The 19078-nt window shown below is 46.6% G+C and overlaps 1 protein-coding gene across 1 annotated transcript in view; it reads right to left on the bottom strand.

The window, feature by feature from the left end:
* Nucleotides 1–1051: 1051 nt before the first annotated feature.
* LOC147113328 (CREB3 regulatory factor-like) overlaps nucleotides 1052–19078 on the bottom strand; it is a 155628-nt gene continuing 137601 nt past the window's right edge. The window contains exon 9 of the mRNA XM_085994260.1: nucleotides 1052–1939. Within this exon, the coding sequence (XP_085850386.1) occupies nucleotides 1851–1939 (89 nt within the window). The 3' untranslated portion in view covers nucleotides 1052–1850. The remainder of the gene's footprint in view (nucleotides 1940–19078) is intronic.

Raw genomic sequence — 19078 nt, 5'->3', positions numbered from 1 at the left:
AGCCAGCTGTGGACTTCGCTTGGTTCAGTTTCCACAGTACCCAGGAGCCAAGGACCATGTTACGAAAGCACTGGAGGCGGTAGAAATAAGACAAGACCTTTACTGGCTGCCTTTGAAAAGAGGGTTTGGAAATAGAGATAGAAATCCAAGATCTGTCGAACTCCAGGCCAAAGGACACTCATTCTACCTCTGTGTCAATGTCAATGTCAGTTAACCTCCTCTTAAACATAAAGCACAATACACAAAATAAAAATCCAAATATTCTGCGGCTGAAAAGTTGCAAGATGCACATTCATCACAGGCCCTCCAGCACCTCCCACCTCTCGGCTTTGGAACCCTATTCCCCATCACCCAAGGCCTTGCCATTCACCACCTCTTGCTCACAGGACCGTGGTGACTGCCAGTAGCTAAACTTTATTCGGAGCCTCTCCCCTCCGCGCGCACCCCACCCCCACCTCCCCCCAAAAAATAAAGTCAGTCAGTCACCCGACACCTGTAAAAGTGATTTTTTTTTATATATATATGTGTCTGTAAAGTTAAAGTGCTCATTTTTATAAAATATTAAATCGCAGGAACTACAGGGAGCTAGGCAACATTTCCCAATTCACAGTATTAGCTGAAGAAAGTCTGATCGTGTCGTGATTTGCAGCTTTGGTTCCGTCCACGAGAGATCTCCGGTCGTTCCCAGATTGAATGCCGCTGCCCACCGTGTTGCCATAGAAACCAATATTCTGCCCCTGTTATCGCACACACCGCCCCTCCCGCTCCTCCCCCTCACTCCAGACCCTCCCGCCCCGCCCGCTCCTCCCCCTCACTCCACCCCCCGCCCCGCTCCTCCCCCTCACTCCGCTCCCTCCCCCTCACTCCAGACCCTCCCGCTCCTCCCCCTCACTCCAGACCCTCCCGCTCCTCCCCCTCACTCCACCCTCCCGCCCCGCCCGCTCCTCCCCCTCACGCCACCGACGCCCGCTCCTCCCCCTCACTCCGCCCCCTCACACCAGACCCTCCCGCCCTGCCCGCCCCCTCACTCCAGACCCTCCCGCTCCTCCCCCTCACTCCAGACCCTCCCGCTCCTCCCCCTCACTCCAGACCCTCTGTCGTTGCAATTTTCCTCCAGGAAACATTTTGAGGCTCCTGCAATTCCATGATGGTATTTTTGGAGGGAGGTTTTAGATTGGGGGGTGGGGGGAAATACACTTATGCCGAAAACAGAAGTTGTCCTTAAATAAAAGAATGGTCAAAATCTGGAAAGTGAATCACAAGAGTTCAAAGAAAGCTGGCACTTTTCAGAGAGATTTTTCTGGCACAGCTAGAATCACTCCGGAGCAACGAAAAACAAAGAAAAATGTCCCTCGTGTGCGTCACAGCAACAACTGCGCTGTCTCTCGGTGCCAATGCAGCCTCTTCACTCAACTGCTCGTCAAACGAAAGAATAAAAAAAATTAAAATAGCTCGGCCCGCTACTCTTACCAAATTGCCAACATTCACTTGTGCCGCCTGTTGCCATCGCCATAACCAACCCATAATTGTCCCGAGGTCTCTCCTCCGTAACACAGATTGGCACGTATCAAATAACTCCCTGGCGTGCTAAAATAGAGGAGCGCGGGGAGGCCGCGGCAGAGGGGAGGCGGGGGTGGGGAAGTGGGTGAAGGCGACTTATTGGGAGGGAATGTCAATCGAACTCAAACACCCTCGCCACCCCCCCGCCACCAAAAATTAAAAAAAGGACAGGCAGCATGAAAGTGGTTGTTGGGGAAGAAAAGTGCCCACTTTTCTTTCTTTCCTCCTCCTGTTTAATAAGCTCCTGTCGTTAAGCAGAGGATTCGGATCGAGGACGGCGCTCGCGATGGTCAGCTCAGTCCGCCAGCCGGCTCTCCAGCCGACACCTTCTCCAGAACTTCGTTCACAAATTCGGACGTTTGCCCAGCTACGGACCGGCCTGCAAAACAAGACGCAAGAGTCAAGCACGGCTGGAACGCACGAGCAAGTGTTTTATAAGAATTAGGAGCAGGAGTCGGCCATTTGGCCCCTCGAGCCTGCTCCCCCATTCAAAAAGATCATGGTTGATCTTCAAACTCAACTCCACTTTCCCGCCCGATCTCCATATCCCTCGATTTCCCCTAGAGTCCAAAAATCTATCGATCTCAGCCTTGAATATACTAAAAGACTCAGCATTCACAGCCCTCTGGGGCAGAGAATTCCAAAGATTCACAACCCTCTGAGTGAAGAAATTCCTCCTCATCTCAGTCTTAAATAGCCGACCCCTCATCCCGAGACTACGCCCCCTAGTTCTAGACACCCCAGCCAGGGGAAACAACCTCTCAGCATCTACCCTGTCAATCCCCTTCAGAATCTTGTATGTTTCAATGAGATCACCTCTCATTCTTCTAAACTCCAGAGAGCACAGGCCCATTCTACTCAATCTTTCCTCATAGGACAACTCTCTCATACACAGAGACAGAAAGGAGCAACTTTTCATTTGTAAAAAAAATCCAATTATTAATTAAAAACAGCAAGTGTTGGAGGCGTCCAGCCGGTCAGGCAGCATCTGCAGAGAGACACACAAGAGTTAATGTGGGATGGGGGCACGATTTTAAACTAACCCATCCACCAGGAAACTGATGGGATCGGGCACGACACTGGTTTTACACCCCGCCCGATTTCACACTCTGCTGAAGTCACGGAGAGTAAAGTTGGGCGGCGATTAAATCCGGCGTTCCACAGGTTCCATGGCCCGGTGACTTTGGTTAAAATTACCCCCAAAATCTTTCAGGTCGATGTCCTTTCATCAGAACCTGTTTTTTAAAAAATTATCGTTCATTTACGGGGTACAGTGGCCTAGTGGCTATATTACTGGACTAGTAATCAAGAGGCCTGGACTAATGATCCGGAGACGCGAGTTTAAATCCCACCACAGCAGATGGGGAATTTAAATTCATTTAATTAAATAAATCTGGAATGAAAAGCTAGTATCAGTAATGGTGACCATGAAACTGCCAGATTGTTGTAAAAACCCATCTGGTTCACTGATGTCCTGTAGGGAAGGAAATCTGCTGTCTTTACCCAGTCTGGCCTATATGTGACTCCTTCCCCACAGCAATGTGGGTGACTCTTAATTGCTCTCTGAGTTGGCCTAGCAAGCCACTCAGCTGTTACCACATGGACTGCCTTCTTCAAGAAGGCAGCTCAACACCACCTTCTCAAGGGCAATTAGGGATGGGCAATAAATGCCCACATCCCATGAACGAATAAAAAAAAGGTTCTCCTTGGAGCAGAGATAAAGCTGTTTAAGAACATAAAAAATAGGAGCAGGAGTAGACATTTGGCTCTTCGAGCCTGCTCTGCTATTCAATAAGATCATGGCTGATCTTCTACCTCATCTGAACTATCCCCATATTCCTTGATTCCCTTAATATTCAAAAATCTATCGATCTCTGTCTTGAATATACTCAACAATTGAGCCTCCACAGCTCTCTGGGGTAGAGAACTCCAAAGATTCACCACCCTTCGAGTGAAGAAATTTCTCCTCATCTCAGTCCTAAATGGCCAACCCCTTATTCTGAGACTGTGACCCCTGGTTTCCCCAGCCAGGGGAAACAGCTACCCTGTTAAGCCCTGTAAGAATTTTGTATGTTTCAATGAGATCACCTCTCATTGTTCTAAACTCTAGAGAATATAGGCCTAGTCTACTCAATCTGTCCTCATAGGACAATCCTCCCATCCCAGGAACCAGTCTGGTGAACCTTCGTTGCACTCCCTCTATGGTAAGGAGACCAAAACTGTACACAATACTCCAGATGTGGTCTCACCAGGGCACTATTGCAGTAAGACATCTTTGCTCTTATACTCAAATCCTCTTGTAATAAAGGCTAACATACCATTTGCTTTCCTAATTGCTTGCTGCACCTGCATGTTAACTTTCAGTGATTCATGTACAAGGACACCAGGTCCCTCTGAACACCAACATTTCCCAATATCTCACCATTTAAAAAATACTCTGCTTTTCTATTTTTCCTACCAAAGTGGATAACTTCACATTTCTCCACATTATATTCCATTTGCCATGTTCTTGCCCACTCACTTAGCCTGTCTATATCCCCTGTCTAAAATCATGAAGGGTTTGGATAGAGTACATAAAGAGAAACTGTTTCCAATGGCTGAAGGGTTGATAACCAGAGGGCCCAGATTTAAGGTGATTGGCAAAAGAACCCAAGGCGGGATGAGGAAAAACTTTTTACGCAACGAGTGGTCAGGATTTGGAATGTGCTGCCTGGTAGGGCGGTGGACACAGATTCAATAGTAGCCTTCAAAAGGGAATTGGATAAATACCTGAAGGAGAAAAAATTGCAGGGATATGGGGAAAGAGCGGGGGAGTGGGACTGACTGGATTGCTCTTCGAAAGAGCCGGTGCAGACTCGATGGGCCGAATGGCCTCCTTCTGTGCCGTACTATTCTAGGATTCTTGGGATGTGGGTTCGCTGATAAGGCAAACTAGTCACCAAGAGCGCAGAGTGAGGTTAGGAGAAGTTTGTGTGTGCAGAAGGTTGCTTGGAGCAAGGAATGCTTTGCTTTTTTTGAGGGATAACTGGATAAATATTTACATAGTATTTAGAGCACAGAACCAGGCCATTCGGCCCTTGGTGAAGTAGATAAGGACAGAGGGGTTCGGGGAAGAGAGCAGGGTAGCGGGATTGGTTTTTGATTGGGCTAGCAACGGCCTCCTACTGTGCTGTAAAAATCTATGGCTCTATGGAGTGAGAGCAAGAGGCAGTAGAGGACAAGGTTTGGAGGCAAACATCTGGGAACAATAAGGGTGAGGGAGGGGAGGAGGGTGCCATCGGGACCAAGACTTAAAAGAAAAGATTACTCTCGATGCAGTTATCAAGGTAACCTTTAGCTCTGATGACAGGTATGAAAGAAAGACTTGCATTTCTACAGCGCCTTTCACGACCACTGGACGTCCCAAAGAGCTTTATAGCCAATGAAGTACTTTTTGGAGTGTAGTCACTGTTGTAATGTGGGAAACGTGGCAGCCAATTTGCGCACAGCAAGCTCCCACAAACAGCAATGTGATAATGACTAGATAATCTGTTTTTAGTGATGTTGGTTGAGGGATAAATATTGGCCAGGACATCGGGGAGAACTCCCCTGCTCTTCTTTGAAATAGTGCCACGTAAGAGAGCAGACAGGGCCTCGGTTTAACATCTCATCCGAAAGATGGCACCTCCAACAGTGCAGCGCTCCCTCAGCACTGCACTGTAGTGTCAGCCTAGCCTTATGCGCTCAAGTCCCTGGAGTGGGACTTGAACCCACAACCTTCTGACTGAGAAGCGAGGGTGCTGCCCGCTGAGCTGCAGCCGACAGTTTGAGGCATGCTAGTGTAGTGGTTATGTTACTAGACTAGTAAACTCAGAGGATTGGACTAATAATCCGGAGAACATGAGTTCAAATCCCACCATGGCAGTTTGCGAATTATAAAAAATCTGGAAATAGAAAGCTGGCCATGAATCTGTCGGATTGTCGTAAAAACCCAACTCACCGATGTCCTTTTTTAGGGAAGGAAACCTTCCACCCTTACCCAGTCCGGGTCTATATGTGGCTCCAGTCCGGGTCTATATGTGGCTCCAGTCCGGGTCTATATGTGGCTCCAGTCCGGGTCTATATGTGGCTACAGTCCGGGTCTATGTGGCTCCAGTCCGGGTCTACATGTGGCTCCAGTCCGGGTCTACATGTGGCTCCAGTCCGGGTCTATATGTGGCTCCAGTCCGGGTCTATATGTGGCTCCAGTCCGGGTCTATATGTGGCTCCAGTCCGGGTCTATATGTGGCTCCAGTCTGGGTCTATATGTGGCTCCAGTCCGGGTCTACATGTGGCTCCAGGCCGGGTCTACATGTGGCTCCAGACTGGGTCTATATGTGGCTCCAGTCCGGGTCTATATGTGGCTCCAGTCCGGGTCTATATGTGGCTCCAGTCCGGGTCTATATGTGGCTCCAGTCCGGGTCTATATGTGGCTCCAGTCCGGGTCTATATGTGGCTCCAGTCCGGGTCTATATGTGGCTCCAGTCCGGGTCTATATGTGGCTCCAGTCCGGGTCTATATGTGGCTCCAGTCCGGGTCTATATGTGGCTCCAGTCCGGGTCTATATGTGGCTCCAGTCCGGGTCTATATGTGGCTCCAGTCCGGGTCTATATGTGGCTCCAGTCCGGGTCTATATGTGGCTCCAGTCCGGGTCCATATGTGGCTCCAGTCCGGGTCTATATGTGGCTCCAGTCCGGGTCTATATGTGGCTCCAGTCCGGGTCTATATGTGGCTCCAGTCCCACACTAACATAGTTGACATGGCTGAGCAAGTCACCCAGTCATATCAAACCACTATTCAATGGTACAACAAGGCAGCCCACAACCTCCTCGGGGCAACTAGGAATGGGTAATAAATGCCAACCGTGCCAGCAACGCCTACATCCCCGGTATTAATTTTTGTTTAACGTAGTCCACACCAGAATTACTCTAAACAATGAAGGGCTGTGAAAAGACTGCACCGGATTGTTCTGAAGACCTCAATACGTTCAGTATCTGTTCCCTTCACAACACTCACTGTTCCACATTGTTCTCTTTCAGCTCCATTTAAAAAAAAAATCTTAACATTGACAGTATGTCAAATGTCATAAATGGCTGCAGGGTTGCATGCACGTGCTCTTGGGAGGAGAGTGCAGACATAAATCTCCACAATATGGCTTCAGTCACAAAGAGGGCACTGAATAAATCTCTACTTGCATTTCATTAACCAGAGGTGCTATTTTTATGCAGCTTTCAAACAAACTAATGAGTACAAGATTATATATGCCAACTCAATTCAATTCAATTCAATTCAAATCGCTTTATTGGCATGACAAGGTACATCTTATGTTGCCAAAGCATCGAAAAACATTTATGGTTGAACATATAAATACAGATCTATCCATACAGTGTATAAACAGATATGTCCCTGAGTGTATAAATATACATTCATATAATTTGTATATACTCTTTTCTTATATTTAGTGGTTGTCCCTCTGTTTATGGCAAGCTGTAACATAGTGTGCCGCTAAGGTTACACAATTTCTCTCTTCCCCTAGTAGGTATGGGAGTTTTTGGTCGTCATTCAAATTTCTGAATTCCGGGCATATTTTTGTGAATTTTGGGTAGAAATTCTCCCTTATGCCCTGATATTTACTACAAGCTGTGAGGAAGTGCATCTCTGTCTCCACCACTCCCTGACTGCAGTGAGAGCATATCCTGTCCTCTCTTGGTAGCCGGGTCTGCCTGTGTCTACCTTTTTCGATCGCCAGGCTATGTTCACTCCCTCAATAGGCTGGGGCGGGGGGGGGGGGGGGGGGGGGGTGGTGGGGGGAGGGGGGGGTGGGGGGTGGCTGGGGGTGATGAAGGCACTGCAATCTGTAGTCCTAAATCATAGACCAGAAGGTTGCAGGTTCAATCTACGCTAGCTGATCTCAGTGTTTAAGATGATTAAAGGAGTTGATCGGGTAGATAAGAGAGAAACTATTTCCTCTGGTGGGGGGAGTCTAGAACAAGAGGACGCAACCTTAAAATTAGAGCCAGGCCGTTCAGGGCGATTTCAGGAAGCACTTCTTCACACAAAGGGTCGTGGAAACTCTCTCCCCCAAAAAGCTGTGGAGGCTGGGGGTCAATTGAAAATTTCAAAACTGAGATTTTTGTTAGGCTAAAGTATTAAGGGTTACAGATCCAAGGCAAGTACATGGAGTTAAGATACAGATCAGCCATGATCCAATTGAATAGCGGAACAGGTTTGAGGGGCTGAATGGCCTCCTCCTGTTCCTATGTTCCTCAGCTGAAGCAGATGACCATGATCATGATCATTGAACTCGTAGAAATTTACAGCACAGAATGTGGCCATTCAGTCCATCATGTCTGTACCAGACTGTGTGCTAGAGCAATCCAGAATTAATCCTACGGTTGTCCCCACTGCTCCCTGTCTTCCTCCGCTTCAATTATTTATCCAATTTTCCAGTAAAAGATGCAATGGTCTCCATCTCAACTACTGCTCGAGGCAAGTCACTCTGTGCTCCAACAGCCCTCTGTGCGAAGAAGTTCCTCCTGAACTCCACCGGGGGTTCCTAGTCCCTGGACCCTATCCAGTCAGTCAGGCTGAGGAGCGCACGTCACCAAAGGTCAGGCGAGGACAGGATTGGGCTCAGCTCCGATGTCTGAACGGCCTACTGAAGCTGCCCCGTCTGTGCTAACATAGTGGTAACATAGAGATAGGAACAGGAGTAGGCCATTCGGCCCTTCGAGCCTGCTCCGCCATTCAATGAGATCATGGCTGATCCTCGTCTGAGATCATAGCTGATCTTACCAGTTCAGTACCCCGTCCCCGCCTTTTCTCCGTAACCCTTAATCCCCTTAGCCTTCAGAAATATATCCAATTCTCTCTTGAAAATATTTATTGAATTAGCCTTCACAGCCCTCTGTGGCAGGGAATTCCACAGGCTCACCACTCTTTGAGTGAAGAAATTCTTCCTCATCTCTGTTTTAAATGATTTGCCCGCTATTTTTAGACTGTGGCCCCTGGTTCTGTGCTCCCTGGCCATTGGAAACATTCTCTCTGAATTCAGCCTGTCCAGGCCTGCCATAATTTTATATGTTTCGATGAGAACCCCTCTCAATCTTCTAAACTCCAGTGAGTACAAGCCCAAACTATTTAATCTCTCTTCGTAGGTCATTCCCGCCATTCCAGGTATCAGCCTGGTGAATCGCCGTTGCACTCTTTCCATGGCAAGAACATCCTTCCGCAGATGGGGCGACCAAAACTGTACACAATACTCCAGATGCGGTCTCACCAGCACCTTGTACAGCTGTAGTAAGGTATCCCTATTCCTATACTCGAACCCCCTTGATATGAAGGCCAACATACCATTTGCCTTCTTAATCGCCTGTTGCACCTGCATGCTCTCCTTCAGTGACTGGTGCACAAGAACACCCAGGTCCCTCTGCACTTCCCCATCTCCCAATCTATTGCCATTTAGATAATAATCTACCCTCCTGTTTTTACCCCCAAAGTGGATAACCTCGCATTTATCCACATTATAGTGCATCTGCCACGTATCCGCCCATTCCCCCAACCTGTCCAAATCGCACTGTAGCCTCCTGACATCCTCATCAGAGCCCACCCCTCCTCCTAGTTTAGTGTCGTCAGCGAATTTGGAAATATTGCATCCAATTCCCTGATCCAGATCATTTATATATATTGTGAACAGCTGGGGTCCCAGGACAGATCCTTGCGGCACCCCGCTGGTCACTGCCTGCCACTCTGAAAACGAGCCGTTTATTCCAACTCTCTGTTTTCTATCCGCCAGCCAGTTCTCTATCCACGTTAATACTTTGCCCCCAATCCCATGAGCCTTAATTTTGCATGACAATCTTTTGTGTGGAACCTTATCGAAGGCTTTCTGGAAGTCAAGGTACACCACATCCACTGGCTCTCCCCCATCTATTTTACCAGTTACTTCCTCAAAAAATTCCAGCAGATTAGTCAAACACGATTTACCCTTTGTAAATCCATGTTGACTCTGTCCGATCCTTTCCCCATTTGTCAAGTGCTCCGCTATTTTATCCTTAATAATGGACTCTAGCATTTTGCCCACAACCGATGTAAGGCTTACTGGTCTATAATTCCCTGCTTTCTCTCTACCCCCCTTTTTAAATATTGGGGTAACATTAGCTACCCTCCAATCCACGGGTACTGTTCCCGAGTCAATGGAGTTCCGGAAGATGATCCTTAGAGCATCTGCTATCTCCAGGGCCACCTCCTTAAGTACCCTAGGATGTAGTTTATCAGGCCCCGGGGATTTGTCGGCCTTCAGTCCCCTCAACTTACCCAACACCATATCCCTAGAGATACTAATTTCTGTCAGCTCCTCCCTCTCATTAGTCCCTATGTTTGTCGATATTCCTGGGAGGTTATTTGTGTCCTCCTTTGTGAATACAGAACCAAAGTATGAGTTTAATTGGTCTGCCATTTCCTTATTCTCCATTATATATTCTCCCGAATCGGACTGCAAGGGACCGACTTGGGATTTTACCAGTCTTTTCCTCCTGATATACCGATAAAAGCTTTTGCAGTCTGTCTTTATTTTTGCTGCAAGTTTACTTTCGTATTCTATTTTCCCCTTCCTGATTAATCCCTTTGTCCTCTTCTGCTGTATCCTGTACTGCCCCCAATCTTCCGGTCTGGTGCTTTTTTTTGCCAGTTGATATGCCCTTTTTTTTGATTTTATGCTGTCCCTAATTTCCCTCGTTATCCACGGTTGAGTCACCTTTTTAGGTTTATTTTTATGCCAAACCGGTATAAACATGTTCTGGAATTCTTCCATTCTATCTTTGAATGCTTGCCATTGTCTATCCACTGTCAATCCCCCCAGAAACACCACCCAATCAATCTTACCCAATTCCCGTCTCATACCCTCGTAATTCCCTTTATTTAAGTTCTGGACCTTAGTCTCTGATTCAATTTCCTCACTCTCCATCTCGACTGAGAGCTCGATCATATTATGATCGCTCTGACCCAAGGGGCCTCGTACAAGAAGATTGGTGATAAGTCCCTTCTCATTGCACAATACCCAGTCTAAAATGGCCTGATCTCGAGTCGGCTCCTCGACATATTGGTCCAGATAACCGTCCCGAAAACATTCCAGGAATTCCTCCTCCTCAGAATTTTTACTAATTTGGGTAGTCCAATCAATATGTAAATTAAAGTCACCCATGATGACAGCTGTGCTCTTATCGCACGCTTCTCTAATTTCCCTTTTTATGCCTTCCCTCACCTCCATATTACTATTTGGAGGCCTATATATCACACCCACTAACGTTTTTCTCCCCTTGCTATTTCTCATTTCTACCCATACAGATTCCGTTTCATCCGAGTTAATATCCTTCCTTTCCATTGCATTAATCCCCTCCTTTACCAGCAATGCTACCCCACCTCCCCTACCTTTTTGCCGATCCTTCCTAAATATTGTATATCCCTGGATGTTAAGTTCCCAGCCTTGCCCACCCTGCAGCCACGTTTCTGTAATCCCAATCAAATCATACTTGTTTACCTCTATTTCCACAACTAATTCATCCACCTTGTTCCTAATGCTTCTAGCATTAAGATACAAAGCCTTCAGGCTTGCTTTTTTCACACTCTCATTATGAATTAGTTTGGCCCTTTGTGTTTCTCTCCTTTGCTTATTGCTTCTCACCTTTCTACCATCTATTTCTGACTTCATATGACTTCCCTCTTTTCCACTACCTAGGTTCCCATCCCCCTGCCAAATTAGTTTAAATCCTCCCGAACCGTCCTAGAAAATATTACCCCGAGGACATCGGCTCCCTCACAGTTCAGGTGTAGACCGTCCCCTTGGTACAGGTCACTCCTCCCCAAGAACTGGTTCCAATGCCTCAAGAATTTAAATCCCTCTCCCTTGCACCACTGCTCAAGCCACGTATTTAGCTTATCTATCTTACTCTCTCTAATCTTATTAGCTCGTGGCACTGGTAGCAATCCAGAGATTACTACCTTTGAAGTGCTCGGGCATGGAGGTGGCAGCATGGAGCCGTGACCGAGCCAGAGTTAGCACTTTCAGGATAGGAGCGGGGAAAGTTAATACAAGGCGGCTCAACAATGATTGGTGTCTGGGACTGATCATGTCAGCATTAGATTTTCCACTGAAGATTTACATTCGACACACAACCCTCCTCTTCTGAATAAAAAAAGGATAGTTTCCCCTTTATGCAACGGCAATCAGGCCCTTTTAATCTCCAGCACTTGGACTAATTACAAGGCTGTTTTGAAATGCAATATTTTACATTCCGAATATTATATTTAAGCCCAACTAATGTACCCCGCCCCTCAAGGGGAACAAAAAAAAGGATTGTTCCTCTTTAACTGGAGAAAATCAGGCGCTTAAAGCTCTAAAACAGAGATTCTAACTATTCATCTGGCCTGGCTCGTGAGCTTGCCAATGAGTGCGACCTAATGCCTCAGCACCAGAAACGGCTCAGAGATCTGCCTGCCAGTGCTATCCGCCAATCAGATACCAGAAGCTTCCATCGCAATTTCTGCTGTAGCTTATGACACAGCAAGCCGAAACCAGACGCAGCACAGAGCACGTGACGCTCTTCATTGCTCGGTACAAAGCTACCACTGGTTCCCTTTGATTTCTCAGATTGCTCAAGCTCAAAGCCATTACAGTTTCCTTATCTGGTTCCAAACCACTGAACTGTGAAATTCCCCCGCAACTGATCAACAAACAGCCTCAAAATCCAATCTTGCACAGACGGGAATATCTCCACTTTTCCCCCCCAAAATATCCGCGCGAGAAAGAAACTTTAAAAAAATTTCAGTCTCGGGGAGGTATTGCCCAGCCCTAGCTGCCCTGAGAAGGTGGTAGTGGTGGGCCGCCTTCTTGAACCGCTGCAAGCCGTGAGGTATTCTTTGTAGCGTTTTGATACAACCGAGTGGCTTGCTAAGCCACTTCAGAGAGCAGTTAACAGTTGGTATGGGCCTGGAGTCACATTTAAAGCAGGTGGTCAGTGAACTATTTGGGTTTTTACGACAATCCGACACGGTCACTGTCTTTTAGTTCCAGATTTTAAAAATCTGAATTTAAGTTCTCAAACTGCCATGGTGAGATTTGAACTCTCATGTATCTATGTATTATGGCCTCGATTTTAACTGACCCGTGGAGTCGGGATTGGAGGCATGTGGGGGGTTAAAGTCCCAAATTCGGGGGTCCCGACACCATCCCGCCCCAACCCACCTCCATGTAAGTTTCAAAAGGAGGCGGGTACCCGCCCCGCACTGGGACCCACCTACCCGAGGCGGGAAGGGATTAGTGACAATGAACTGCCTGTTAACAAATTCAATTCAATTCAATTTTATTTGTCATATATGCAGCAGACATGTGTACTGCACAATGAAATGTTGATTTTTACGAGTCCTCCCAACATTGGAATAAATATGGCATAATAATGATAAAATACTAATAGAATACTAACAGGTAGTTAACAGGCAGTTTTTAGCCTAATCCCTATTTTTAATGTTGAAGTGTGGGATTCCCGACGGCTCCAAACCACGCCAAGTTAGAGGAGTCGGGCCATCGGGTTGAAGGACTTGGAGGGGTCGAGATGTCAAGGTTCAGGTGAGTGATGGGTGCATGAGTGCAAAGGTAAGTGTGTTTGGTGTGTGTAAAGAAGTTTAAATTACCTGTACTTACCTTTTCAGCCTTCCTTCCTCTAGGTTTCGGGAGACCATCATCTCACCGGCACAGAAAGCAGAGCGGCTGCGAACTGTCAAAAGTGACAGCCTGCAGCTTTCTGTGACGGAGAGATTTCTAACTGAGTCTGTGTAGAAGGATTCAGGTTAGAAGACTGTCAGTGTTTGACAGCTTCAAACAGCTGTGAAACACTGATATTTCATCTGTCAAAACGTCTTGACAGATGAAATGTCAATCTGTGACATCATCTGTTGCCGGGTGGCCCTTAATTGGCCTGCTGAGCCCGCTGGGCAGGCTCAACACGGTCAATCAAGTTAAAATTGCGTGGATTGGCCGCATCTCGATGGAGGCGGGACTACAACCCCGAAAGTTGCAGTCCCACCTTCTTCCCGACATCTGAGTGAAAATCACCCCCAATGTGTCCAGACCTCATGAGCCCAGTGACATAACCATCGCACCACCGCACCCCTTGAATAACTTGCATTTATTTAGTGCTTTATCGTGAAAGAAAATACACCTGATTGTAGAACAACTTATAAAATACATTCAACGAAATGAGCATCCCCAAAGCAACTTCCAAATAAATGTGAGGAATATGGACACTGCTAAGAAGGGAGAGATTGGGGGGGGGGGGGGGGGTGGATGACTGGGAGCTTTTCTAGGGATGGGTTTAGAAAAGGCTTTTAAAAAGGGAGCTAGAGGGGCAGAGAGGTTTAGGGAGGGAATTCCAGAGAGCAGGACCATGGCAGCTGACGGCACGGCCGCCAATGGTGGGTGAAGGGCAGGGAGGGGAAATCTGGAGTCAGGAGACCATGGTTCTGAGGAAATTTAGGGCTGGAGGAGATTACAGAGATAGGTCGCAGGGCTTTAAAAGACGAGGAGGAGTATTTAAAAATTTTAATAGGTTGGTGGGGGGGGGACTGGGAGCCAACACAGATCAGCAAGGACAAGGATGATGGGAGAGTGAAAAATAGAGCGCGCTTTGGAGAAATTGGCAGGGTATGGTAGAGCAGCGGTTATGCTACTGGTCTAGCAATTCAGAGCCCTAGACTAATATTCATTAGAATATGCGAGTTCAAATCCCACCATCGCGTTTGAGAATTTGAATTCAGTTTTTTAAAAAAATTCTGGAAATAAAAAGTTGTTCGCTGTTGGATTGTCGTTAAAGCCCAACTGGTTCACTAATGTAGTTCAGGGAAGGAAATACCAATGTTGACTCTTAACTGCCCACTGAATTGGTCCATCAAACCACTCGGTCGTATCAACCCGCGAGCCAGCAGTTCAAGATGAAGGCCCACCGCCACCTTCTTAGGGCAACTCGGGATGGGCAATAAAATGCCGGCCTTTCCAGTGACGCCCACATCTCAGGACCGAATAAAAGAAACTCCAGTGCAGTACTGAGGGAGTGCTGCCCTGTTGGAGGTGCTGTCCTTCAGATGATACATTTAACTGCCTGTTCTGATAGTTCAGGAAAGATCCCACGACACTATTGTGAGAGCAGCAAGTTCTCCCAGCATTTTGGCCAACATTCCTCCCTTAAAAGAAATCCACCAAAAAATAGGACCGAGGGGAGAAATTTCCTCACTCAGAGGTTGGTGGATCTTTGGAATTCTCTGCCCCAGAGGGCGGTGGATGCGGAGTCACTGAGTATATTCAAGGCTGAGATCGATAAATTTTTGGACTCTAGGGGAATCAAGGGATATGGGAAACTGGGTGGTGATAGAGTGCGTCGGTGCTGCTGAAGAGAGAGGTCAAGTATGTTCATGTGGCGCCGCATGGCGTTTTTTCTCTCAGTCCTGATGAAGGGTTTCGACCTGAAACGTTGACTCTATTTCTCTCTCCACAGATGTTGCCTGGCCTGCTGAGCTTTTCCAGCATTTTCTGTTGTTACAAGGGATATGGGGATTGAGCGGGAAAGTGGAGTTGAGGTCGAAGATCAGCCATGATCTTATTGAATGGCAGAGCAGGCTCGAGGGGCCGTATGGCCTACTCCTGCTCCTATTTCTTATGTTCTTACAGATTAGCTGGCCATTTATCTCTTTACAGTTTGCGAGACCTTGCTGTGAGAAAAATGGGTGCCTACTGCCTACATAACCGTGACTGCACTTCAAAGTAATCCATTGTTTTTCTTCCATTCCTTAAGGTTAACACGATGATAATGAGACCGGCAGTGCTCAATTCCACTTCTGACATTTGTTATTTTGGGTCAGCCGTGGGCAGCACTCTTGCCTCCGAGTCAGAAGGTTGTGGGTTCAAGTCCCACTCCAGAGACTTGAGCACAAAAATCTAGACTGACACTCCCAGTGCAGTGCTGAGGGAACGCTGCACTGTCGGAGGTGCCGTCTTTCAGATGAGACGTTAAACCGAGGCCCCGTCTGCTCTCTCAGGTGGACGTAAAAGATCCCACGGCACTATTTCGAAGAAGAGCAGGGGAGTTATCCCCAGTGTCCTGGGCCAATATTTCCCCTCCACCCCCCCCCCCCCCCACCAAATCAACATCACAAGAACAGATTATCTGATCATTATCACATTGCTGTTTGTGGGAGCTTGCTGTGCACAAATTGGCTGCCGCATTTCCTGCATTACAACAGTGACTACACTTCTAAAAGTACTTCATTGGCTGTAAAGCGCTTTGGGACGTCCTGAGGTGGTGAAAGGCGCTACAGAAATGCAAGTCTTTGTTTGTTTTCAATGATACTAGGAAGCAAGAACTAACACAAATAGAAAATGACCACTGGGCCCAACAAGTCCATCCATTCCGATTGATCGTAATCTCCTCTGCCTGCCTTCTCAACATATTCCCAAATTTATGGAAACTGGTGAGTACGATCCCACAGTATTTAAAACAATCCTAATCAAGTTCCTAGCATGTGCACACAAGAGGTATTTGTTTTTTTTTTAAATCAGAAAAGAATCCCAACTTATTAGCAACCAAGTTGTTGATTTTTCAAACAAAAAGCATCAAACTCGTTACACAATCTAATAAATGATCCTATGGTAACATGTCTAATAAAGAAAACATGCCTTGTCTGCACTGCTGGTAAAACATAAAAAAGCAACAAAGAAGGAAACTAGTTGACCAAACATTTTACTTCTTTACCCAGAGTGTGGTGAGAATGCGGAATTCGCCACCACAGGGTGGTTGAGGCAAATAGTATAGATGCCTTTAAGGGGAAGCTAGATAAACTCTTGCCTCCTTTAAGACGCTCCTTAAAACCTACCTCTTTGACTAAGCTTTTGGTCACCTGCCTTAACATCTCCTTATGTAGCTCGGTGTCAAATTCTGTTTGATAATCGCTCCCGTGAAGCGCCTTGGGACGTTTTGCTATGTTAAAGGTGCTGTATAAATACAAGCTGTTGTGATTGTTGATAGGGTTAGACAAAGTAGGGTGGGAGGATGGCTCGTGTGGAGCATAAACACCAGCTCGGACCTGTTGGGCCTGTTTCTGTCCTGTAAATTCTATGTGATTCGATGTAATGGAACAATTCCTCTTTGGCTGATTGCCAGTTTTGCAAGCATGTTATGTTGCAGTCAGCCCCAGGTACTGTAAAACTGTTCAACTGAACCCGTCTGACCCAAAAATCTAGCTCGAGGGACAGCTCTGTCCCCACTCCCCTGTTCAACACATCTTAACAGGCAGTGAAATAAAGCGGACACCTACATTTTAACACCTTATTTTAAAAGGTGTTCTCAAAAGCTCTCAAAGTATTTCATCCCCTCCCCCCTCTTCTGATCAGTGAGGAACGCGAATACCTTAATTAACACTTCATTCATTGCACCTCGTCAGGTGGACACTTTACGCTGTACAGACAGCTCCCAAAGTCGTTCTGCCACAGTTTTAGAAACACGTGAAAACAGCTGGCACAACAAAACCCAACCACACCAGCGCGGTAATTACTCGTCAGCTGTGGCTCGGTGGGTAGTTCCTCATGACTTATCTACTTTAAGTACAGCCAGCCTTTCTAATAACTCCATCATCAATTTTTATCCCATCCAGTATCTCCACTACCTCCTCCTTTACTATGTCTATGGCAGCATCCTCTTCCTTGGTGAAGGCAGATGCAACATACTCATTTAGTACCTCAGCCATACCCTCTGCCTCCATGTGTAGGTCTCCTTTTTGGTCCCTAATCAGCCCCACCCCTCCTATTACTACCCTTTTACTATTTATATGCCTATAGAAGACTTTTGGATTACCTTTTCTGTTGGCTGCCATTCTATTCTCATACCCTCTCTTTACCCCTCTTATTTTCTTTTTCACTTCTCCTTTGACCTTACTATATATAGCCTGATTCTCAGATGTATTTGCAACCTGACATCCGTCATACGTGCTCTTTTTCTACTTCATCATATTCTCTATCTGTTTCCTTATCCAGGAAGCCCTGACTTTAGTTGCCCTACCTTTCCCCCTAGTGGGAATATACCGGAACTATTTCTTCTTTAAAGGCAGCCCATTGTTCCATTACAGTTTTGCCTGCCCATCTTTGATTCCCGTTTACCCGGGCCAGAGCCGTTCTCATCCTCCTGAAATTGGCCTTCCCCCAGTTAAACATTTTTACTCTAGATTGCTCCCTGTCCTTTTCCACAGCTAATCTAAACCTTATGATACTATGATCACTGTTCCCTAAATGTTCACCTACTGACACTTGCTCCACTTGACCCACCTCATTCCCCAGAACCAGATCCAGCAATCCCTCCTCCCTCGTTGGGCTGGAAACATACTGATCAAGAAAGTTCTCCTGAACACACAGAAATTCTTCCCCTTCTCTGCCCTTTACACTATTACTATCCCAGTCTATATTAGAATAGTTGAAGTCCCCCATTATCATTACTCTATAGTTCTTGCATCTCTGTAAATTTCTCTGCAAAGTTGCTCCTCCATATCTTTCCCACTATTTGGTGGTCTATAGAATACACCTTGTAGTGTAATGGCACCTCTATTATTTCTTTACTCTAGCCATATAAGTTCTGTCCTTGACCCCTCCAGGACATCCTCCCTCTCCAGCAATGTAACATTCTCCTTAACCAATACTGCCACACCACCTCCTATCTTTCCTTCCCTGAACACCTTATAACCAGGAATATTTAATACCCAATCCTGCCCTTTTTTGAGTCAGGTCTCAGTTATTGCCATGACATCATATTCCCATGTGGCTATTTGTGCCTGCACCAACGCTCTTCTCGATCTTCCTTGCTGCAAAAGTGAAATAATTTCCACCTCAATGAAAGTAGAATACGGAAACAGTAAATGTCACACGTTGATGTTCGAGTGAGCTGGCCCACAGAACTGGTAGGTCACTGGCTTTCTCTCCTACACTCACTTCCTCCTGCCTTCATCCTCACTCTCTCGAAATCAAGAATTAGAAGAATGAGAGGAGATCTCATTGAAACTTATAAAATACTAACAGGACTAGACAGACTGGATGCAGGAAGGATGTTCCCGATGGCCAGGGAGTCCAGGACCAGGGGTCACAGTCTAAGGATAAGGGGTAAGCCATTTAGGACTGAGATGAGGAGGAATTTCTTCACCCAGAGAGTGGTGAACCTGTGGAATTCTCTACCACAGAAGGCAGTAGAGGCCAATTCATTAAATATATTCAAGAAGGAGTTAGACATATTTCTTAAGGCTAAAGGGATCAAGGGATATGGAGAGAAGGCAGGGACCGGGTACTGAATTTGGATGATCAGCCATGATCGCATTGAATGGCAGAGCAGGCTCGAGGGGCCGAATGGCCTACTCCTGCTCCTATCTTCTATGTTTCTAACAACAACAACTTGTATTTATATAGCGCCTATAACAT

The sequence above is a fragment of the Somniosus microcephalus genome, chromosome 8, assembly GCF_052327205.1.
Source record: "Somniosus microcephalus isolate GS21.2 chromosome 8, FLI_Smic_1.0, whole genome shotgun sequence".
NCBI classification, from domain to species: domain Eukaryota; kingdom Metazoa; phylum Chordata; class Chondrichthyes; order Squaliformes; family Somniosidae; genus Somniosus; species Somniosus microcephalus.
The sequence above is the reverse complement of the archived record's forward strand: the minus strand, read 5'-3'. Positions and strand labels throughout refer to the sequence as shown.